Source organism: Artibeus jamaicensis, unplaced genomic scaffold (genome assembly GCF_021234435.1).
Source record: "Artibeus jamaicensis isolate MK-2021 breed Jamaican fruit bat unplaced genomic scaffold, CSHL_Jam_final contig_497, whole genome shotgun sequence".
Classification (NCBI taxonomy): domain Eukaryota; kingdom Metazoa; phylum Chordata; class Mammalia; order Chiroptera; family Phyllostomidae; genus Artibeus; species Artibeus jamaicensis.
In genome coordinates this window covers 478,582-501,547 of record NW_026521863.1, presented here as the reverse complement: position 1 = coordinate 501,547, position 22,966 = coordinate 478,582, and the positions used below count along the sequence as shown (strand labels likewise).

Below are 22,966 nucleotides of genomic sequence, written 5' to 3'. Positions count from 1 at the left end.
GGCCATCCCTCCGGCCTCAGGCTCAGGTGTCCAGATGCCTGCACCCAGGACAGGCGTGAGGCCTGCACACTCTCTACAGAAGGCCCCCAAGAGCCACCGTGTCACCCGGGGCGGCTGGGTCTGGAGGGCCAGGTCCTGCACCCCAGTCTCCAGGAGAGCAGCTGGGGCCCAGCTATGGGGCTGCGCTCACTGCCCCACTCCAGGCACAGCCCGACAGCCACGGCCACCAAGGAGCATGGCCGGGAACAGGATGGCTCTGGGGCCTGCTCGCACCCGCAGGCGAAATGGGGCTCGGGGACAACTGATGAAGGATGGAGTGAATAATGTTTCAGGTCCTGCAGCCCAGACCTCTGCCCACATGATGTGGGGTGAAGCCCCCCCCCCACACACTTGGTCTGCTGTCCACCCAATGGCCGGGACTGCCCGGCAGGCCCCGTCAGGGTCGGGCGTGGAGTCGGAGCCGGCCGTGCCCGGGCAGGCCTGAGAGCGGAGGGGTGTCCCAGCATCAGCGAGCACGTAGCTGGCCCCGCAAGACCAGGGCTGGGCCGCCCCCGGGCCAGCATCCCCATCCAGTGGCTCCCCAGGGACCCCACCAAGGACAAGCGTCCTCTGCAGAGCATCTTAAAGGCCGACTGTAACAAAAGTTCAGTGTCCCAAAGCTGCTGGGGGCGGTAACGCAGCAGCTTGTCTGAGGCATGACAAACAGAACAGAAGTAAATTTGACTGAAGAGTCTTCACACGTGTATGGATGTGCACACACATCCGTGTCAGCAGATGTGTGTAAACAAGGCCTCCACCGCCCGAAACAGCTCAGTGGGCTGTGTAAGGGTCTCCCCGAGTCACCCGGGTCTGTGCGGGGCGGGGAGGGGGGTGCCTACCGTCGGTGCCTGGTCCTGCGCCCTGAAGACCTGTCCCGGTCACCCTTGACTGTGGTCTTCCGTGAGAACGTGGCGGCACTGTGGGGAAAACCACGTCAGGCTCCGATGAGCTCGGAGCTCCTTAGAAGATCAAGGGAAAACAAAAACGCCACTGATGCCCCACGTCCCCGACGAACCGCGTCTTCCGGTCACTCACTGACACTGGCCGGGCCAGGCCAGGAAGGGAAGGGGACTGGGGTCTGGAAACCCTGGAGGGTCAACCCTGTGCTGTTCACTCACATGCGAAGCGCCGGCCACGCAGCAGCGGTCCGGCTGCAGAGCAGCAGCGAGATTGGGGGGACGGGGAAGGGGGGCCGGGGTCCGTGCTGGCTCCACCCCATGGCCTCCGGGGGATGCGGGGGCAGGAGGGGCGATGGGGAGGCCAGGGGGTGCACAGAAGGCGTGAGATCAGCGGGGACCGTCGGCCGCAGGGAGCCCTGGGGAGCCTGCCCAGCGCCCGACCTGCCCCCCGAGTGCGTGACCCCCCCAGGCTTCCCAGTGGCACGTGGGGAACAGACGCGGGCTCGGGTCTGCGGTGGCAGCAGGGAGGCGGCGGGTCTGTGTCTTGCTTCTGAGAACCGTGGACCGCCCGGCGGCCGCACCCGCAGTTCTCGGCACATGCCGCTCCCCGAGGCGACCCCACTGCGCGTCCCCCCATCCCGGCTGTGCGTGCCGGGGCTCCACGGCCCGAGACAGGGCGACAGAGCAGGGCTGTGGTCTGGGAGCGACGTGCTCCTCACGAGGTCACAGCCAGAGGGCTGACCACAGGCCAGGACCCAGGACGCTCTCAGCAAACGCTTCCTTGGCAGCTGCTGCCGCTCTGCAGCTGGGACCCCCGGGGCCGGCCGCCCTCTACCTGCTGCCGTGCCTGCCTCCCACCCCCAGGGGGGCACCCGCAGGGCACACTGGGCATTTGAGCCCCGACAGCCACAGGGTGCACGTCCCGCTCCCGCACGTGCCGCCCGTGGGATACTCACTGCGGGGCGGCCGTGTAGCCGGACGACCGGACCGAGCTGTGGAAAACCAGGGGCTGGTCCCGCACGGCACCCCGAGCAGCTGTGTGAACACGGGTTTGACACTTGGTATTCGGTACGTACTCTGCACTGTATCACAAAGTAACTCAGGAGGGTGGATGACGGTGGGGAGTAATTCTAAGAGCAGCTCTGCTTTACAAACTAACCCGAAGGAATCTGGTTGTTTCAAACCTGGTGCCTGAACCACATTCCCAGCAAAGACCGCGTGGGCGTGGGCGTGGGCCTGGCACGCACCCGCCCACAGGGGGACAGCTGGAAACACGCTCGGCAGCGGCACCGCAGGGCAGGGAGAAGGGGCAGCACCTCCCCGAGAAACCCGCGGGCCGGCGGCCGGAGAAGGCGACGACCAGCCCAGCGGGGGCGGTGTCTTCCCCAAATGGACCCCCGCAGGTCTGAGGCCTCGGGGGCCTTCACACGGCTCCGCGCCCCAGGCCGCACGTCCTCCTCACGCCGGCCCCGCTGCCCCGGCGACGCTGTGGGTCGGTGGTCTGCGCCCGCCTCCCTCGGAAAGGCTCCCACACCCGCCAACCCCCACAGACGCGCCGGAAGGTCAGCACGCCGGCGGCAAAGGGGTCCACGCGGTGTGTGACATGGCGCTTCATGTGTGCGGTGACGTGGCAGGCGTGATGTGGGACATGACAATGAGAAGGCGTGGTGCCAGGTGAGGTGCTGGGACAGGTGGCATGACTTGGCATGACTTGGCATGACGTGGCATGACGTGGCATGATGTGAGGGGCAGGGGGACAAAGGTCGAGGGGCACCTCTGTTGCTCCCTGGCCAGGCCAGTACAAGGCTGCTCGAGGCGGACCAGACTCTGGCTGGGTCGCTGGAGGGAGTAAAGACGTCCGTGTGGACACGAGTTAATGTCGCCGAGCACTCCCGTGTCGAGAGCAACGAGCGGGTCTGTGTGGACGCCTCTCAGGGCAGAAGCTGGGAACGGATGTGTGAGAAGAGCCCTCCGGGGCCCCGACACCCACGGCGCTGCCAGCTGGGGCCGTGGGCCTGACTGGGAAGGGCTGTCCGTGTGTCTAGAAAGGCACCCGCGTCTGTGAGGCAACATGACGTCACCGAGACTCGCTTCAGATTCTTCAGGCAAGAGAATGAGAGAAAATGTTGTCATGGTAAATCATCACTGAGTGGCCACCATGGGCCACCGCTGGGCCGGCCCCTGGAGAGCCAGCCACTGGTGTTCTGGACACAGCCACCGAGTCCCCGCGAGGCGCACCGGGTCTGGGAGAAGAGCGTGGGGCACCTTCCCTGCCCTAAGGACACGAAGGGGCAGGACGCGTGCGAACCCCAGAGCAACGCGGCGCCACCAACGCCTGGACAGCGAGCACGAACGTGTCTGTGCTCCAGTGTCCCGGACAGCGAGTGCCATACTGACCGGTGCGTTTGTGGCCGCCCTGCCCGGCCCGTCGCTCCGCAGCAGTCCCGGGACACAGAGGAGAGGTGGGTGAGACACAGGAGCTGAAATGACACGGCACTGGGAGCGGGCGCGCCTGCCGGGCCGTCTCCGGTGAGTCCGTGTGGGGGTGAGCGTGCAACACTCGGAGGACACCTGCAAGCTCACTCTCACCTGTGCAAGAGACAAACGTGCGTCTGGTGACAGAGCTGCGCTGCCGCCTGCATCCTACCCTGAAGCTCAGCAGCTCAGCGGCGTTTCCCACAGAAACAGCCCGAGCCGCCTCGTTTCCAACCAAACGCGCACAGCAGTAAGCTCCTCCAAACGAGGTTAGCGCAGTGGGGAGCTCGCCACTTCACCCTAAATTCTGCCAGCTGATCAGGAACACGCGCAGCCCCCACACAAGCAGAGCCACCTGGGCAGACCCACCTGGGCAGCACTGAGAGAGGCGTCCCCAGGAGGGGGCGCTGCTGAGACCTCACGAGAGCGGCCAGGTCGACCTCCAACAGCACGATCTCAGCCCCAAACATAGAGGCGAGTAAACAGAAGGCCTGCGAGGGCGGGAAGAGGTGGGTGACTGCGACCCGGCCATGAACGCGCAGACCCGACTCCCACACACACGCAGCTCTGACAGCGGCAAACCTGCGTCCTGCACCAGTGGCCTCGGGGCCTGACCATCGGGGCCGTCGCGAGTCCCCCGGACCCTCCACACCCTCCTCACACCTCGGCCCCGAGCCCGCGTCGCTCACGCAGGAGACGTGAGCACAGTCACGTGATGGACGGATGGACGTACAGACACGCCCACAGACTCCCAGGGGCTGAGTGGGGAGGACTGACCTTATCGCCGCTGCTCGTCACGGCACAGGACCCGGCAACCTGAATGCTGAGGCTCCTAAAATCTTGATTTTCAGCAAGAAAAACAACAAAGCAACGTTTAGGGGGTAAGAAGGGGCACTAACAACCCAGGGACGCGTCTGCCCAGCCTGCTCCTGCTGCGGCAGGGACAGGACAGCACCTGCCACACACACACAGGTGAGCAGGCCGGCAGAGGCCTGGGCAGGTCGATGGCAGCCACTGAAGCCACAGTGAGAGTGAGACCAGGGAGGAGTGGCGTCCCGTGAGCAGGGACTGCGGGCCTGGGCCACGCTCCCCATCTGACTCATCCCCAGCCCCACGGCCCACAGGCAGCAGGGCCTGTCTCTGGGGAGCCTGAAGGAGCAGGGGGCACGGAATCCCAGCCGCGGGTGCAGTGGAGAGGCGGGGCAGAGGGAAGCCCTGGGCGAGTGCCTTCCCAACGGGGGTGGGCAAACGGTGGGGGCAGGACTGCACGGGAGGGCACGTTGGCCCCACTGGGAGTCTGTCTGGGCACAGCAGGCACTGACGCCCTAGGAAGGAGCCTTGGGACAGACGGACGAGCGCCAAGGGCCGGGGCCATCCCACGAGGCCATGACCCGGGGAGAGGGCCCAGCAGCGCAGACGTGTCCCTGGGCCTCCGCAGGCCGCGGCCGGCACCGTCCGAGAGGAGCAGACTGTCCAGAGTGCACCCCCACCAGGTCCTCACACCCCAGTGACAGCCTTTCACCCCTAAAACCAGCTCCCCCAGAACAGCCAGGAAAGCCCCGATGGGACACGGGAGGGGCACCGAAGGGACTCAGAACCTGAATCTCACCCTCGTAACGCAAGGCGGCCTCCAGTTCAAAGCTCGCCAAGTTCAGCACAAAACAGCCGGTGGAGCTCCCGATCCACAGGCAGCTGGCCTTCTCCGCGGAGGGGCTGTTCGCGGGAGAGAGACAGGAACCGGCGCCAACCTCACTGCGGCTTCAATGTCCCGGCGTCTCTGAGCCTCCACGGCCTCCCCGGCGCCCAACACAACCATGTGGGCGGAACCGGTCTCTAAGCGCCGCGGAAGGCGGCTGGCTCCTGTCACCTGCCATCTGTGACTCCCACAACCGGGCTGCTATTAGACCCGTTTGGGGCCCCGGTTGGGGTGGGTCAGTGGTTAAGTGCTGGCCTGCAAAGGTCGCCAGTTCAGTTCCCGGGCAGGGCACATGCCTGTGTTGGGGGCCAGGTCCCCAGTGGGGAGCAGACAACAGGCAACCACACACGGATGTTTCTCTCTCTTCCTCCTCCCTGTCCCCTCTCTTTAAAAATAAGTAAAATCTTTTAAAGATATAAAAATAAAAAAATAAAATAACATCGTTTGGGATTTCATGGGAACCTAGTCTCCAGTGAACACAACTGGAAACACCATAACCTGGTCCCAGCTCAACTCTGACCTGCGACCTTTTTATTGCTCCTGAGGTCGCAAGAGGCCACGGCCCCCACAGGACTGCACGCGGCTGGGGTCCCTGGGAGGGGCCCGGTGCCGCCAGGCCCGCGGGAGGGGGCTCTGCACACGACGGACAGAGGGAGAGGAGGCCACGCTCAGAACAGTGGACACTGGACTGTGGAGGTCAAGCTCCGCCTGGATTGTATGAGTGGAAGTAAAATGGTCCCATCTCTTTCATGGTTGAGTGCATTTAAAATGATCTACCAAGTTTACCAGCTTTAAAACTTGAAACACGCAACCCTAAGAACAGCTGCAGTTATTGTCACCCCCCACCCCCCACAGGATGCACCGAACCCAAGAGGCTTCCTCCCTGGGGCCCCACCCGCGCTCGGCATATACTCACAGGCCCCGGCCAGGACCGCGGACCCGCGCCAGGCCCAGCACGGGGAGCGTCGCGTCGACCACGTCCCCTCTCCCTGGTGCGTTCGTGGAGGGGAACTCGCTGCCCTCTAGGAACAGAGGCCCTGGTGAGCCAAGAGGTGTCGCCAGAAACGTCTGCCGGCGGCAGCACATCAGGGGCCACAGGGCGTGAGCAGCCTCCTCAAGACGGAGAGGAGAGCGTGGTGAGGGTGCAGGGCCCCGAGGTGCGGCCGTGAGGGCGGACGGGACGCAGCCGCGGGGGCCTAACTTCGTAATGAATGGGTGCTGATACAACCAACGGCGAAACACCGAGAGCCAAGACGCAGAGCAGTGGGGAACACGGGCCCCTGGAGTAAAGGTGATTCCTGAGCTACTTCAGAAGAAAATGGCTTAAAGCCACAACACAAACTAAACTGGAAGAATAACGAGGACGAGAAACCTGAAGGTCAGCAAAGACGCTTGTGCCGCACAACGACAATGAATGGACCAGGCGACCTGCAAGAGTCCGTCGCTGGGTTAAAAGCAAAGCCTGACGTGTCCCAGCAGCATCAGCTCCGGGCAGACAGGCAGACGAGGGAGCACAGGTCCACCCGGTGAGCCCACACCCACAGGTGAGCGCCCGGAGGACACGGTGGGCGGGGGCCCAGCCCCGGGGGGCGAGTGCACCTGCGTGCTGAGCACGGAGAAGCCCGGGCGCTGGCCAACGCTCACCTCCAACCCCTGGTGCCCTGACAACCGCCTCCTGGCACACAGGGGGGCCCCACGCACCCCTCTCCGCGCCGTCCCTGCTGTCCCTGCCCCGCCCAGCACATGGGACCCTGTTGCTCTGAGAGCCCAGCGCAGAGTCCCGGCCCACTACCTGGCCGGCCGCACGGCCTGGGCCCGACTGTCCTGGCGCGGAAGCTCTCCACCTTTTTCCTCAGGTCGATGCGCGTCACACACCGGTAACAGTGGCTTTCCACCAAACTGCAGACATAAAGCTGGACCGGCGGCGGGAACAAAAGGCAGAAAAGGACCACGAGCAAGTGAGCCAGCAGCAGCCGGGGCAGAAGGCCAGGCCCTAGGGGTCCGAGGCGTCCCCTGAGCCTCTGCCCAGGATCAGGGCCCCACGGCCAGCACCCTCTGGGAAAGCTGCCCTCGGGCGGGGGTGGCGACGTCCCCAGGCCCTGCCTCCCCGAGCTCGGCCCGAGAGGACCTGCTCTGCCTCCCAACACGCGACACCGAGACCTGGGACACCACGACCCGGCCCACCTCCCACGTCCCCACGGAGGAAAACACACCCCCTGCCTCACACAGGAGCCTCGCCGGGACACACGCACTATGTCTGGTTCCAGCAGAGTCCCGAGAACCCCGGGGGCTTTTGGGAGGCTCACAGTGACCTGAGGGACAGCTGGCTGCCAGGGTGACACACGGGTCACTGCGGACTTCCCGGGAGGGCGAGGGGCCGCAGCCGGGGTTCAGTCCCCAAGGCTACCGATTTATTCAATCAAAGGTGCCTGTGTGGTGAACCCTTAGGAAATCCCGAAATTATGGGGCCCAGGCTGGCGAGCGCACCCCTCAGTGAGGCTGACACACCCGCCCCCATGGGGCAGCGGAGTCTGGGCGGGGACCCCAGGGGACCCCAGCCCCACCCCGTGTGCCATCTCCACGGTGCGTGGCGGTTCACATGGAGCAGACCAGCGGCTGTGAGGACGTGTTCCCGTGTCCCATGAGTCTCTCCAGCGGATCAGTTGGGGGACCAACTGATGCACAGACACGTGGGCAGAAGTGGGAGGAACTCAGGGACAGGGACCCAGGAAGGGCCCTGAAGTGGGGGCCAATCGTGTGGGACAGGCCCCTACCTGGGGGGGTCTGACCTTCCCCAGGTCTGAGCTGAAATGCAGGACACCCAGCTGGTGTCACCAAGAACTTCTTGGTATGGGACCAACCGCCTTCCGTTTGGTGACCAGAGTGTGGAAGGGAGTGTTCTGGGTGGAAATAGAGGAGAGTCCCGGGGGGGGGGGGAGGGAACCAGGGTCTTCCTGATGGGACCCTTTCCCAAATTCCATCAACAGAGAACAGGACCCACACCTGGTGCGATGACCCTAAACCACTCGCCTAAAAATCTAAGTTTTGAAAAAGACTGCATGTCCTCAAACCCTTCAGGAGAGTCCAGGCTGACCGTGAGGCTGCGGGAGGGGCTCTGAGCGGGGCTGGCCAGCGCCGCAGCGCCGGGACGGCGGGGGCTGTGCCCTCACCTGGCCCTCGGCACACCCGGCGGCCAGCTGCTGGCTCTCCTCGTCCACTGCGAGGCTCAGGAGAGGGGCGGCTGCGGAGGGAGAGACAACACTCAGGTTCCGAGACACCGACACGGTGTGAGCGGAGGGCTCCGTGCTACTGACTCTGACCCGCGCTCCCACCGTTCTCAGTGACGGCCTCACAGCAAGTGAAAACCCGGCAAGAACTAAGGGGGTCCCAGGGGGGATGGGGGGTGCCAGCTGGGGTCCAGGTGACCCTCGTACCGTCCCCGTCCCCACCCCCGGCAGCCCTGCAGAGCAGCTCTGGAGAGGCCGAGGCGGGTGAGACCGGGGGCTCGGCGGTGAAACAGCAGTGGGATGGACGTCCGTGTGAAACGGCCGCCTGACGCGCCATTTCACCTGGGACACCTCTGACTCCCAACTGCCGAGAACTCGGAAGGAGAGTTGAGATAAGTAGACATTTAAAAGCCTCCCACGTCCTAAAACACTGTGAATGACGTCAAAATCAAGACTGTGGCTGTCTTCTTCACAATCAAATACTTCCACGTAATTTCAGGAAGATAATTCCAATTTCATTCCAAGAACTGTGCTTTGTCCCTCCGACTGTAATGTATTCAGGACGCTACAGTGTCGATGCTTCACACAGACCAGCCAGCTCAGGGAGGACGTCCCTCGGCCAGGTGACAGGCACCTGCACGTTCCCAAAGCTGCGCCCAGGGAGGCTGCCCCCGGGGCCTGGACTCGAACACGAACACACACCAGAGAGAGGGAGGCGCCGGGACACCAGCTGCAGAAGGTGCGGTTGTGGGGGGGGGGTGCCCTGCAGAGGAGTTGCACCCTCCCTGCCTGGCGCCCACCCCCAGGGGACCCGGAGGTGCACCCGCGCAGCCTCCCGGCCCGAGGGACCGTGGGCGGACGTCAGCCGTGACCGGGGACGGTGTGAGGCAAGCACGCAGCGACCAGGAACGACCAGGAGCCGGACCAGCGCTTCCTGCCCGGGCAGCGGAGGCGCGGTAAGCGTGTCCGGCCTCGGCCCGGCCCACAGCGCAGTGCTGGGCCGGTTCCCGGGGCAGCACCGACCACACATCTCCCGCCTGGAAAGCTCCAACAATGCCCACGCTCGCCCGTGAAAACTAAGAGAACTCTAGGTTGGGGGGGGGGGGACAGCTGTTTCTGTCTCCAGTGACACGGCGCCAGGGAGCCTGGTGGCCCGGGGCCGCGACGGGAGGGGCACCCCCGGGAGAGGCACCTGTGAGCACTGGCGAGCTGTGCAGCAGGGATCCCGCGCGGCAGTCCCAGACCTTCGGACAGACGGGGGTGTCCTCAGCGGTGACGGCAACACTGCTGCCGTCACCGCTGCAGGTGAGCTAACACTTCCAGCTAAGCTCTAGTCACTCTACGGAAAAGGTTTCTAAAAGACAAACACACACTGTAACGGTTACGTGTAACAAAACTGGACACAAGAGACGTCAGAAAAAAACTGCGTTTCCAGGAGTAAGAAGCTGTGGTGTTGGGAGACCCAAGACAAGGCCCAGGGGGACTCCCCGGCTCTCTCTCTGCCTCATGCGGCCGAGGGGTGCAGCTGGCCGCGGCCCGCACCAGACCTCACGCCTCCTCCTCCTCCTCGCACGCCTTCCGTTCTGTGCCAGGCACACTCACTGCTTCCCGACACCCACTCCTTCAAGTCTCATGACACCCGGGAGGCGACCAGCAGCACCAGGCTGCTTATTCCTGCCGCTTCCGGACAGGAAGGTGGGCGCAGCATGGCCACTGGAGAAGCAGGGGGAGGGGCGCAAGCCTCTGCCCGGACCTGCTCCAGCTGCTGCCCCGGGCACAGCCTGGCGGGGACCTCGAGGGGGCCTAGTCCCTGCGCTCCCCACACTGGGTCACCACCTGGTGCGTTCCCCCCCACCTTCCTTCTCTCACAACCGCAGTGGCCCTTTGCCACCGTGCTCCTCATGACACTGACTAAGCAGCAGGCACACAGGCCCTGAGCTCACACTTTAATTTACTCTCTTCTGATCCTGGAAAGTGGTTTCTGCCCCCTGGAACCACCCTGCAGATAAACTGACGTTTCCCTCCCCGGGGCCCTGGCGTGGGGGGGGGGGCCTGAGCCGACTGGAGCCCACAGGGCCTGTGGGGGTGGAGGCCGTGCTGTGAGCTCCGCCCACCTTCCCGCACCCCACCCACAACCCCAGCCAAAGCGTCCCACCGAAGGTCAGGACGGCAGCCATTCACAGGACGCGGCAGAAATAAAATTACAGGCGCGGCAGCAACCAAACCCGGGAGGCCCCACACAACCGCGCCACAGCCCAGCTGGCCAGGCCCGTCCTGTGTGCCAGCTGCCCCCTTACCTTGAAGCACCTGTCCTCCGACACGGAGATGACGACGTCCGGCTGCCAGGGACAGAACTCTGCCGCGGTCACGGGGCCCTGGTGCCCCTGCAGCCGGGCCAGCACGGACCGGGCCTGGGGCGGGGGACAGATGTGCTGACAGTGGCTGCAGGTGGCAGCTGGCAGCTCCCCGCATCTTGCCCAGGGCAGTTTCCCTTCGAACACGGTGCCCACCACTCTCCTCCCGATGCCACACTCTCGGTGCACACACCTGGGGCTCACACCAGACAGCTGCACACAAGTGTGCGGGGGCCCCAGAAGCAGGGGTCATGGCAGGGAAGCCGAGCGGGCCCCTCCCCCACGAAGCCTGCGCAGGCACCTTCCTTGAAACACCTGATGTTTAGAGCCCCAGCCCCAAGCCTTGGCAGGACAAGCCTTGGAGGCCCCTGAGCCCAAGGACACGTCCACTGTTGGCCGGTGACGTCACTCGTGACATCGACCTTGCCCTGGGAGAGCCTGTGTTTCCCAGTCGGTGTGTAGAGACCCCGGTGCACCCAAGTGCACCGCCGGCCCACCAGCGTGCGGCACCAACGTAACATCATGCCCACGTCCTCCTCAACCTGTGTCCTGTCACCTGGCCACGGCCCGGAAACCCTCCGCGGGCAAACGGCTGTGAGGGGGACTCCTGACTCCAGGCCCCAGGTGACCTGTCTCCACAGGATGCCACCAGCCGGCCACAAGTCCAGGGGGCATAAAGCTGTGTCCTGCTGCCTGACAGAGGCTGACAACGCCATTCCAGCAGACCTTGGCATGGCGAGGCCCCCGCAGCCCCGCCCACCGCCCCAGGGACTCTTACCTGGATGTCCAGCAGGAGGACCTGGTTGCCGGCGCAAACCGCGACCGCCCGGTCGTCTGGACGGCACCTCACACACAGCACCTTTCCCAGTGGGGTACCCAGGACAGCGCCGCACGGACCCACCCCTGCGGGCGCAGGCATCGTGTTGGTTATCGGAGGCGGGGCAGCCGCTGTCGAGGGGCGTCACCCGCCCTCTGCAGCCCCCGCAGAGGAGCGGCCTTCCCGGGACTCCAGCTCTTCGAGAGCAGCAAAAACACTGAACACAAAAGTCCTTCTGGAAATGTGGGGAGTTGGAGGGCACCCTCCCCATCAGCCCCGGAGAGGGGTGCAGGCGCCCAGCAGGGACCCTGGGCGCTCCAGAGCTCCGGGCCAGGCTCGGGGCTCCGCCGCTGCCATCTGGGAGCAGCCGCCACATGGCAGGGTCTGTGTGAGGCCCCCAGAGACTCAGAGAGAGGCTTTGGGGGCATCACCCCTCCTGGCCAGAGCTGTTTGTTTACGAAGACCCAGGTGGGGAGCAGATACCGGACACGAGGCCCACTGGACATGTACGTGCACCTGTGCATGGGACACGTGTGTATGCTTGTGTAGGTGTCCCTGTATGCACGTGAGCCATGTGTGAGTACTGTGCACATGTGCACACATAGTACAAGTGTTACTATATACATGCCTGTGTGTGCTATAAATGGGTGCCGTGCCGTGTGTGTGTGGACACACATATATTGTGCGTGTGTGTGCTGCATGTGCGTGATTGTGTGATGTGCGCAGTATGTGCCTGTGTGTCCTACGGGTGTACACGATGCATGTGCATGTGTGTTGTATTTGTGTGTACATGTGTGTTCACATGTGGGTGCGCATGTTCTGTACGCGTGTGTGTACAGATGCTGGTGGTAACATCCTCATGACAGAGTGGCCAAACTACAAATTGAAGGAGGTGGATGAGATAAGCTATTGCCTAAAATTACCTGATTTTAACCCTATCGACTCCAAATGGCACTCCGTAATGCGGTCCCCACTGACCCTTCACGGCCACCTGACACCACCCTGACCCACCCCCACCCACGCAGGCTCGCTCCTGGCTCCACAGAGGGGCCAAGCCCTTCGTGCCCAGGCCCCACCTCCCCTCCACCCGAACTGTGCCTCCCCTCAGCTCCCGTCGCCCAGCTCAGCAACACCTCAGGCCAGTCCACGCGGCTGCCAGTACCTCTGCCAAGGGCGCGCCCTCCACTGCACCGCCGTGGGGCACAACCGCCTGAGTGTCCTGCTCTGCGCTGCCCCCCATCCCTGTAAGGAACGAGCGCACGCCTCGGCTCGCCCCCAGGTCTGCGGTCCCGCAGGAACCACAGATTTCACAGGGAGAAGGTGCGGACAGTCAAACCCACGGAGCATAAGACGGCTCCTCACGCGGCCATGGTCCCTGGCCTGCACGGTCCCCACACAGGGCTCCCGGCCCCACAGCTGCTGTCCAGGTCACAGGGGTCAAACAGGGTCCCGAACCCCTCACGTTACCCAGTCCGTTTAAGGATAAGTGGTTCCCCCTGCATATTTTCCAAGTGTTTCCAACCGGCACTGACCTCGAAGTGCTTGCTCTCTGCACTCGTCCAGCCTCCACGTCATGACACGGTCTCGTGATGCAGAGCAGAGCAGAGGCGGGCTCCCTGAGTTCCCAAACGCCACGGCAGTGACCGAGTCGCGGTGTCCTCCGAGGACCAGAAACTAATAAACGTCCACCAAAAACTACAGATTAGAGGCAGCAAACAAAAGAACATAACAGCATAACCTCCAAGCTAAGAAATTGAATGGATTGAGTTTTCCCAACGTACCGATTCATACATTCGTTCATTAAAACCCCAGTTCGGGACTAATGATCCTCTCAGGTTAAGCATTTCGCGGCTGCCCAGCATCACGAGTCACACACACCAGCGCAGTGACCAGCTCCCCTTCGCCCACTGGCCCGCCGTGTAGTCACTGCGCCCCCGCAGGCCAGGAGAGGAACTGGTGGTGTGAACACTGCGGCTAAAGGGGTATGAGGACCCGGCTGGAGCAGGGGGTCTGGGGGGCTGCACCTGCACTGTGGTGAACTGCAGCTGGACGGTGGCAAGCCAGGTGACCTGGCGACTGCGGGGCTCGCATGGAGCCCTGGGAAGCTGGAAGGCAGCAAAAACTCGGGAGAGGGAGCAGTGGCCAGACGTCCGCGGCAGAGACATAACATCATTGCAGGTGCAGAAGGGAGGCTGCCGTGGGGACACGGGGGAGGCCGACCCCTCCCAGACAGGTGCTGTGACAGCCTCAACCAGTGGCAGCGACAGAAACTTGGGCCAGTGGACGCACAGCCGGGAGGGAGGGAGGGACGGCAGCTAGGGAATCGGTGGGTGTCACAGGCTGAGGGAAGGGAGGCGGTGCAGCGGGCAGATGGGAGGGAGGTGGGGCGGCAGACGGGGCCAAGCAGGGGGCTGCACCCATCTTGGTCCCAGGAGAGCGCCCCTCCACTCCGGCAGGCCTGTTCGTGGCACCAAGCTCTGGTGAGAGTCATGGGGAAAACCGTGCAGACCTGGCATGTACATATTCAGGCCTCAGAGAGTGGCTGAGGCCATGAAGAAAGAAGACAGCAGAGAAGAACACGGAGAGGAGGGTCCCACCGCCACACCTGTCGGGAGGGCCTGGGTCTGAACCCTGACACAGCAAGGCCGGCCTCGCCTCCACTGCCACTGGGAATGCCGCCCGGCGCGCCCTGCTGGAGGACCGTCTGCAGCTTCTCATGCACCTGCACAGACTCTGAGGGAGGGCCGAGCAGTCACACTCCTCGGCATGTACCCGGAGGCGCGGCGAACCTGTGTCTGCAGAGACCTGCACACCGATGTTCACGGCAGGTGTGTTCAGAAAGGCCAGCACTCAACAGCAGCAAGGTGTTCTGCACTGGACAGATGGGGAAACCACGCACATCCAGAAAAAGGAGCGTCACTCCACACTGAAAAGCAGTGAACGATCAAGCCCTGAAAAGCCACAGAGCAACCTGACACGCGTTTCCAAGAGAGAAGCCCATCTGGAAAGATGACGTGTCAAAGACTCTAGCTACGTGACGTCCTGGAAAAGGCAAAACCTCGGAGACAGTGAGAGGCCAGCAGCTGCCTGGGGGGCTTCGGGGTTCGGGGGGACGAACATGCAGAGCACAGCAGGGTTTCAGGAGGAGAAAGTACTCTGTGTGGTGCTGAGGCGGGCACACAGCATCTCGCACGTGCCCAAACCCCGAGAGTGGCCTGCAGGGGGCCGTGGACTCTGGGTGGCGCCGGCACGGCAGCGTGGGCTCACCACGAGGATGGGCTCTCTGGCAAGGCGCGTGGAGAGTGGGAGCTGACGTCCCTGAGGGAGGGAGGGTGGTGAGCACTCTCTGTGACCTCCTCTCCATTGAGCTGCTGACCTAAAACTGCTCTTAAAAAAATAAAACAAAAAAAAGTGGTAAAAAGTAGGCAAAAAGAAGAAAGCAGAAGCCAACGTTTCAAAGCAAGGACTGTTACCAGGTACAAAGATGCCACTTCAACAGCATCTGGGAAGACATGTCACCGAGGGGACCTGGAAACACTGAACGTCGACGTGCTTCATGAGTAACGGCTTGGAGTCTCACGGAGCAGCACCGCAGGCGGAGAACAGACAAGCCCGCCTCAGTGACAGACCCCGGCACGCCGCTCTCAGTGACGGCGGGACAGGCAGACACAGACCCGGCGCGGGCGCCCGGGCCTCGCACAGCAGTGTGTGCGCGCCCGCCAGGCCGAGCTGACGTTCCCCGGACCACAGACGTGCAGACACACCTGCAGCACCGTCACTCATACAAGAGCAAAAGTGACCCCAACGTCCTCCAGCGGACAGTCAACAACCAACTGTATCCGTACAGCGGGACACAGTCGTGCCTCATATCGCAGTTCACCGTATGGTGGGTTTTTAAAAAAATATGTATCTAATTCCGTATCGCAGACTTTTTGCTGTATCATGGGATTCTGCGGTACTGTACTTCACTGGTGAGAACCCATAGAGAATTTTATACGTTGTTAAAACTATGTAGGTTTAAGAATGTAGAAAGTGTTTAAGAACATATGAAGTGGAGGAAAAAATGTGGAGGACACAGGGACGAGAACTAAGGGGGGTGGAAATGGGAGGGAGGTGGGGAGCACGGAGCCGGGGGGGCTGGGATGGGCGAAATAGACAAAAAACTACTTGAAAAATAACTAAATAAAACTATTTTAAAAAAAGAACATATGAAGTGTTTATAAGAGTATGGGAAAGGTTAATAAGAGAGTGGGAAGGGTTTATAAACCTTTAAAAATTACATAAATAATAAAATATAATGCCACTACTTCGCGGATTTTCACCTATCGCGGGGGTCTCTGGAACGTAACTCCCACGATAGGTGAGGGATCACTGTATTACTCAGTGATAAAAAATAAACTATCGATACATGCAATAATATAAATGTCTCAAAAAATTATTCTGCCTGAAAGAAGCCAGAGTAAATGTTGTCTGATGCCACTCACATAAAACTTTAGAAAATGCTAACTAATCCAAAAGCTCGTATTTGGAATACATGAAGAACTCCTTCAGATCAATAGGAAAAAGTCCAGTAGAAAATGGCCAGTACACGGATAAGAAAGCATTAAGCGTCACCAGTCAGCAGGATACTACAAATCACAAGCAAGGAGCACTTTGCCCACCAGAAGGCTAGAATGAAAAGGCCCACGGGTGGGGGAGGATGCAGACCGACGGGAATTCTGGGTCGCCGTTTGGAGAGCAGACTGGCGCCCCCGGCAGAGTCCCTGGAGCACACCCCAGACTGAAACGTGAGCCCCCAAGGACACAGCAAGCGCACGCAGAACAGGAGAGACTGTGTGTGGCCGTCAAACCGTGGAGTCAAAACAAACGCCCACGACAGCAGGCGGGCCGGTGCGGCCACTGCATGGAATGTGCTGCAGCAGTGACAGCGAATGCGGAGGCAGCTCAGGAGCACGGTGGCAAACGCATGACCTGGCTCGGAAGAACACCCAACATGTGTCCCACACGCAGAGCACCAGCAGAGCAACTCACACCCACGGGCCCCAGGTCGTGTCCCTTCAGGGGGAGGGGCGTGAGCAATGTGTGACAGGTGGTGGTCACCCGGCTGTGTCTGCTTGGTCACGCGCGTGCGTTCCATGTCTGGGGCGCGGCTCTCCGAGCATGTAACAGTTCGCTGCTGGAGCAGGACAGACCTGGACAAGGGCCTGCACGCAGAGCCGCAGACTCGGGGGGGGGGGGACCGCAGCACCCGTGTCCTTTCTCAGTGAGGGACAGTCCCCACGGTCAGCAAAGCAACCGCCATTAAGACCACAGGTTGGAGGACGGCCTCGAAGCAAACGCAGCTGGGCTCCCCCAGGCCACGCCCACAGCTCCCCAGGCCACGCCCACAGCTCCGACTCGGGGGACCAGGGCGAGGCAAAGGTTATTCCGATGCCAGAGCCTGCTGGTAGAATCCACCCCCCCTTCTGCACAAGGAAACCTGTTTTTATTAAGAGTATTCAAGTAACTACATTAGTCACGAACCGTTCTAAAAAGGTGATGTTCTCAAAACTCCCTCTGATGTAAAAGAGCCTGCGATAAACGTAATAAGTTCTCTTAAATGTGTTAATATTAAAAATCTGTAAAATTTCGACCAGTCCTGCCTGTGGTAGGATCTATAATAGGTTCTGAGCAAGAGCTCATGTTCTTTCTGAAGAACTGTTTTAATGAGGTGGCTCTGGACAGCTCACTTTATGAAAATCGAGTTCACAGAACACCCCGGGTGTGTCCACTTCCTCCCCTTGGCTGTCAGTGGAACCCACGGAGGGTGGATGGCCCCAGCGTCACGGGTCGGAGAGGGACTCAGGGTTCTCTGGGTCCCCGGGGCTGCGCACCTGGCCCACAGGGTCCGAGCTGCTCCACACGCAGAGGCCGCGGCCGCGCACAGGGAAGGCACAGAGGGGCGCGTGGCAGGCCAGCGGCACCGGCGAGGCACAGGGCCAGGACTCGGCAAGGCGTGTCTCGGTGACGATGCCGCCCCCGCTGCCGCCGATGGGCCTCATGGAGTGAGTCTGTGGTCCTTCCATCTCAGTCTGAAAGCACAGCACGCAGACCGCGGGGGTGACGCTTTGGGCAGACGCTGGGCTGTCAGGTGTGCATGCACGACTGCTCACGGGAGTGCATACAGCACATCACCTAGACCCCTCCCTGCTCCCAGGGAAAGGAGGCCCCGGGACACCCTGGCTCCCCACACCCGCAAACCCTCCCAAGGCCGCGTCACACGGGAACAGCAACAGCCCTGCCCTCGTCCCAGGCTCACCCCTCACTCCAGCAGCCCGACAGCCGGACGCACGGACGCAGGATCCCGAGCAGTCGGAGGTGAACAGGCCTGTGTGCTTGCAGGGCCAGTCGGGTGACGGCACTGGACGGCAGCCTCGGGACCAGGCTGGGGTCACAAACACAGCACATGTGTGTGTCAGACTTGGGAAGCTTTCCTCCAGCTCGGTTCTCGGTTCTGCTGACGTTTTCTACAGCTGCCCAGGCCTGACAGCGAGCTTCATGCTAAAAACAAAACGGCCAAAGTATCGAAGCTCCCATGACTCCCCTGGCAGACGCTGCGGCACACAGGGGCACGTCTGCCACGTGTGCGAGCTGCTGTCCCCTGGCTGTGCCCACTGCTGCTCAGAAGCATCGAGTACCTCAGGAAACAAAGGGCCACGTGCAAAGCCTTACAACTTAAAAATTTTTTGAGAATGCACACATAAAATTGTGACGAATGCTGTCTTATTTCTTTAACGCAAACTGCCTGACTCACCACTGTGATTCCTGCAGAGCTGAGCACAATCACTGGGAAAGCGCGACACTCTGAACCAGTCCACAGGTCACTTCCGTAGAAGTTAGCACGCACACTCGTGAGCATCAGTCAGTGCATCACACCCTCTAATTCTCACAACAGGCCTTCAAAGTTGGTGTTTTCTCTCCGAGTGAGACGTTCATCAGAGATGGAAGCAGCAGCAGGGTCGCCCCACCCAGACTCGAGTCTCCGCCCCTGCCTGCCTCGGGCACCCCACGGCAGCACAGGGAAAGTGTCCCTGCCTGTCCCTGGCTCCCTGGCTCTGAGGCAGCACCCCAAGGGTGCGTGCCACAATTGCAGAGACTCCTGGCATCCCTGCCTGCCACCTGGAGCCACGCACCACACCTGGCACCGCACCAGCACACAGCCAGGGAGGGAGCTGCAGAGCAAAGCAAACCTGCCCTGGTCCACTAACCACATGGACTCTCGGCACCCAGGCAGGAGGAAGACAACCCCCCCCAGTCCTGCTCCCCTGTCCCCAGCTGAAACCCCTTTATATCCGGGTGTGTTAAAGCAGGACCTACATCGGAATTTACAGTGTTGTCTCCTCCTTCCCACCTGGACCAAGGTGCCAAGGCTTATGTCTATGTCCATGTCTGGTGCTGGTGTCCCCGGGGTCAAAGGCTGGCCCTTCCTTGCAGGGTCCCCAGGGACCTCAGCACCCCATTCCCACACTGCCTCTTTCTGCTGGCTTCCAGCGCCAGGCCAGGCCTCTGAGTGCGGCCCTTTCCAGAGAATGGCAGCTCCACAGCGCCCACAGAGCTGCATGAGAGTCTCCCGGGGCCCCTTGTCCCCCTTCGCTGGGAGGAGGGGTGGGACCCGAGCCAGAGAGACGGGGAACCCTCTGCTCTTCCAAGACAGTGAGGCCGGCCCCCTGAGTCGCTGCATGTGTGCCTTTAGGAGGCAAAAGAGAGGGCCCGGCCTGGCACGTCAGAAGCAGAGGCCCTGGTTACCCACGGCTTGCTTTGAGGCCTCACCCAAAACCATGTGCTATCTAACATTGTAATTAAGAATTTAATGTGCTGGACAATGGAATATTTTCACTATGATTAGCTGAGAAAAATCTCCCCACCAGCACGGAACTGGAGATAACAGAGTCTAGGGCTCAGAGGCCCGCACACTGTGCTCCAGCCACCCGGGGAGCCCTGCAGGACACACACATGGGGACAGGAGCTGGCGCCCAGACACGGCAGGGGGTGGCCTGGCACCACTGCAATGACATGGGGCCCCTCAGATGGCACAAGGTGTGGGGGCCTGAGTGGGGTGAGGGTGAGAGCGCACAGAGAGGTGGAAAATAACTTCAAGTGACGAGAAAACACACAGCAGCTAAAACACTCGTGTCTGAGTGTCCCAGAGCTGCCATTAACTGCTCACACACATGACCAACTAAAATGTCCCAGTCCCTCCAAACACACATGGCAAATCCCTAATCCTCATATCGTGCAGAGGTGCAGCCTTCGGGAAGCGATGAGGTCAGGAGGGTGGGGCCCTCCGGCTGGGACCCCAGAGAGCTCACTGCCCTCCCCAGGTGAGGACAAAGCCAGGAGAGACCACTGCTGCCCTTGACCACCGAGCTTTCCTTTTGCCTCTGGAAACCACGAGACCGAGCTTCCCTGCAGCGAGGTGCTGGCCAGGGCAGCAAGGACAGGGAGACTGGAGGCCTAAGAAACGTGGGCTCCCTGCAAACCCAGCCCATAAAACCCTCCCATGCACAGTCCTCTCTTCTCTTCCTCCACCCACTGGCTAAACACAAGGGACCAGCAGCACTCAGGAAGGGGGAGCCACAGGAGGAGGGGGCCTCCGGGCCCCGGCATGGAGGGAAATGCCCAGGTCGTGTCTGCCTCGGGCAGCCCCGGGGGACCCTGCGAGGAGCACCACTACCAGCTGGGGTCACCTGCCACAGCGTCAGCCTGTCCTCACTGACAAAGCAACACAGTGCAGGCCACTCAGGAAGGTGGGAGAAGGTCAGACTCGCCTTCAGGCACACCGCCCCTGCTGTGCACTCCTACGCCCCGGCCAGTGCACGAAGCAGACATGCACGGGCCCAGGAGTGCGTCTGAGAGGTTACACTCGAGTCGGTGTTCCAGTGAGATCCTAGTGTATCGGAGGCTGTGCGCACGGCAGGAAAAAACTGGATGGGTGGCTGCCACACAGACCATTGTTTCAAAGCTGCGTCAGAAAGCACAACCAGACAGCAGCCCCAGGTACCTGCAGACTGCACATTCAGAGCCCTTTCGTTGATACAGAAGCGGCACCTGTAAATGGTACAAAATTAGAAAATCCACACAAGGAAAAAGGTAATCATTCTCTGTGCCTCAAGCAGTGCCACTGGTGAAGACCGTGCACCATCTTCCGAGTTTTCCCCCTGAAAACACGTGTGTGTGTGCGCACACGTGTTTGTTTTCTGGAAGGGCAAATCACTGCCACGTGGCTAGGAAAGGTCAAATCTTCCTCTCGGAAGTGAAGTAAGGCAGACCTGCGCGGTTTTACTCTTGAGTTAGGAAACAGGGTTGATCTGTAACACGCGGAACTTCCGTGGTAAAATGTTGAGCGACACCCTCCATGGTCTACTTTGCAGCGAGAACATGTAGGGCTCCCCACCCCCCAGTGCCAGCCGTGGGGAGGGCAGAGCTCCTGACACAGAGCAGCAGCTGATGGCAGAGATGTGGAAACGGTGCCGAGCTACACTTTGTATTTTCAAGTTCTTGACCAAGTTATTCAGTACCTTTAAAGATAGTACTCTTTACAATTTGCTGCTTTAATTTCTGAAAAATCAATCCCCTCTGTCGGTTTGGCTGAGGAAAGCCCAGAGAGCAGTGTCAACCAGCCTAAGGCTGTCATGCTACTGCCACACACCGCTAGTGACCACAAGTGTGACAATTCTGTATTCAGCCCCACGCGTGCCACCCCCCTGCGTGCTTTTAGTTTGTGTTCCACCAGTGTCTGCCCAAGTGACCCCGCAGGTTCTAAATCAAGCACAAGCCCTGAAACCTGCACACGTAAACACAATGAACTCCGGGCGTACGTGCGACCCGTTGAAAGACGCTGGCTCCTTTGCCACTTTCTTAAGAGGAACAGAGACCAGGTAACGAGGCCGCTCCGCGTACTTGTCGTTCGCGCAGAGCCCGCGGAGGGAAGCTCCGTCGAGGTGATCGCGGAACGAGGGACCCCACAGAGCAGTCTCTCACCTGGAGAGCCTGAGGTGGAAGCTGCGTACTGGTAAACTCCCCGAGTTTCCTTGCTTGCGCCCCGCCCCCTTCCCGTCGCCGTGGTTACAACCCCGCCGCAGCCTAGCGCCACGCCCCTTTCCTTGTTCTCGCGAGAGCCCGGATACCCATCACTTCCGGCTACTCCTTACTTCCTTGCCTTCACCCGACTTCCGGATCTTGTCTCATTTCCAGGCGCCACCGCAGTTCCGCGTCTTCCGGCGCGCCGCCCGGCCGTGGGTCCGGTGGGGAGCGGTACGCTGCGTCCGGGACAGGAGGCCAGCGCTGCCCTCCTGCTTCCGCGCGCGCGTGCCGCCTGCCCCGAACCTGTCCCGAACCTGTCCCGAACCTGTCCCAGGCCAAGCCGCCATCCGCGCTCTCGGCTCCCCGGCCGCCTCGTTATCGCGCCCGTTCTCAGCCGGGCCCTCCGTCCGCCCCGGGTCGCCGGCGACCTCCCGCAGCTGAGGCTCCGACGGGCGGTGGACGCCCCCGATGTGGCCGCGCTACCCGGAGCGCGCTAAGCGCGTCCGGTGGCTTCTCTGCAGGGCGAGCGGGTGAGGCCCCCGCGCCGGCTCCGGCGGCCATGACGGCCGCCTGGAAGGGCGCCCTCTTGCTGCTCCTGGCGGCGCGGGCGGCGTCCTGGGGCAGTGCCTCGGAGGAGGAGGACGAGGACGTCCCGGCGGAATGGGTCCTGCTGCACGTCGTCCCTGGCCATGTGGGCGCCGGCAACTACAGCTACCTGCGGCTGATCCACGAGGGCAGGATCGTGCTCGCGATGCGCAGCGTGCGGGGCGACGCGGACCTCTACGTGTCCGACCGCACGCTGCACCCGAGCTTCGACGACTACGAGCTGCAGGCTGCCACCTGCGGCCTCGACGTGGTGGCGGTGCCCGCGCACTTCCAGCGCCCGGTGGGCATCGGCGTGTACGGGCACCCGTCCCACCGCGACAGCGAGTTTGAGATGAAGCTGTACCTGGACACCACAGCGCCGCTCGGTGACGGCGCCCCCACGGACGGCGCGGGCACCGGCGCCCAGCACGCACAGGACCCCGAGGGCGCGCCCCGGGAGGAGGAGTCCGTGCTCTGGACCGTTCTCATCAGTCTGTTGAAATTGGTCCTTGAAATCCTTTTCTGATGGTTGGAGCGCGCCCTGGACAGTGACCCCGAACCTATGTGGGTGGCCGCCCTGCGCCGTAAATGGGCTCCTCGTACTTGGCTGGAAACTCATACTTTCTCCAGTTGGGGGATGGGAAATAAAGCCATACAGTTGTGTTACCTCAATTAGCACAGAGGAGGAGCAGCAGCCTGTTCGAGATCTGTTTTCCTTCAAAGATTAAAATTCCCGTAAAAGGAGTCTGTACAATAAAATGTTTGAACTTGGTTCTGGTTAGCTTGTCTGGTGCCAGGAGGACGACTGTGGT

The 22,966-nt window shown here is 61.7% G+C and overlaps 2 protein-coding genes and 1 long non-coding RNA gene across 5 annotated transcripts in view; 1 reads left to right on the top strand and 2 right to left on the bottom strand.

Annotated features, from left to right (window-relative positions):
* Positions 1–13,162, bottom strand: part of WDR27 (WD repeat domain 27) — a 72,591-nt gene extending 59,429 nt beyond the window's left edge. Inside the window, exons 1-13 of the mRNA XM_053668711.1 lie at positions 13,040–13,162; positions 11,469–11,593; positions 10,634–10,747; positions 9,529–9,580; positions 8,280–8,350; positions 6,902–7,022; positions 6,026–6,146; positions 5,023–5,126; positions 4,191–4,252; positions 3,783–3,904; positions 3,336–3,418; positions 1,895–1,973; positions 879–956 (exon numbers count right to left, since the gene is read on the bottom strand). Of these exons, the coding sequence (XP_053524686.1) occupies positions 879–956; positions 1,895–1,973; positions 3,336–3,418; positions 3,783–3,904; positions 4,191–4,252; positions 5,023–5,126; positions 6,026–6,146; positions 6,902–7,022; positions 8,280–8,350; positions 9,529–9,580; positions 10,634–10,747; positions 11,469–11,593; positions 13,040–13,082 (1,175 nt within the window). The 5' untranslated portion in view covers positions 13,083–13,162. The remainder of the gene's footprint in view (positions 1–878; positions 957–1,894; positions 1,974–3,335; positions 3,419–3,782; positions 3,905–4,190; positions 4,253–5,022; positions 5,127–6,025; positions 6,147–6,901; positions 7,023–8,279; positions 8,351–9,528; positions 9,581–10,633; positions 10,748–11,468; positions 11,594–13,039) is intronic.
* Positions 13,163–17,144: 3,982 nt separating this feature from the next.
* On the bottom strand, positions 17,145–21,604 carry LOC128627965 (uncharacterized). Of its 3 annotated transcripts, none has more exons than XR_008392269.1 (4): positions 21,528–21,604; positions 20,548–20,594; positions 17,806–18,047; positions 17,145–17,578 (listed from the first exon to the last, which is right to left on the bottom strand). It is a non-coding gene; the product is annotated as an uncharacterized LOC128627965 (long non-coding RNA). The 3 variants fall into 3 exon arrangements; XR_008392268.1 differs by having other exon boundaries at positions 17,806–17,931; XR_008392270.1 differs by lacking the exon at positions 20,548–20,594 and having other exon boundaries at positions 21,528–21,601.
* Positions 21,605–21,724: 120 nt separating this feature from the next.
* On the top strand, positions 21,725–22,926 carry CUNH6orf120 (chromosome unknown C6orf120 homolog). The gene has a single exon (XM_037126145.2). It carries the CDS (start codon positions 22,129–22,131, stop codon positions 22,678–22,680), a length of 552 nt encoding a protein of 183 aa, XP_036982040.2. The 5' UTR covers positions 21,725–22,128; the 3' UTR covers positions 22,681–22,926.
* Positions 22,927–22,966: the final 40 nt, after the last annotated feature.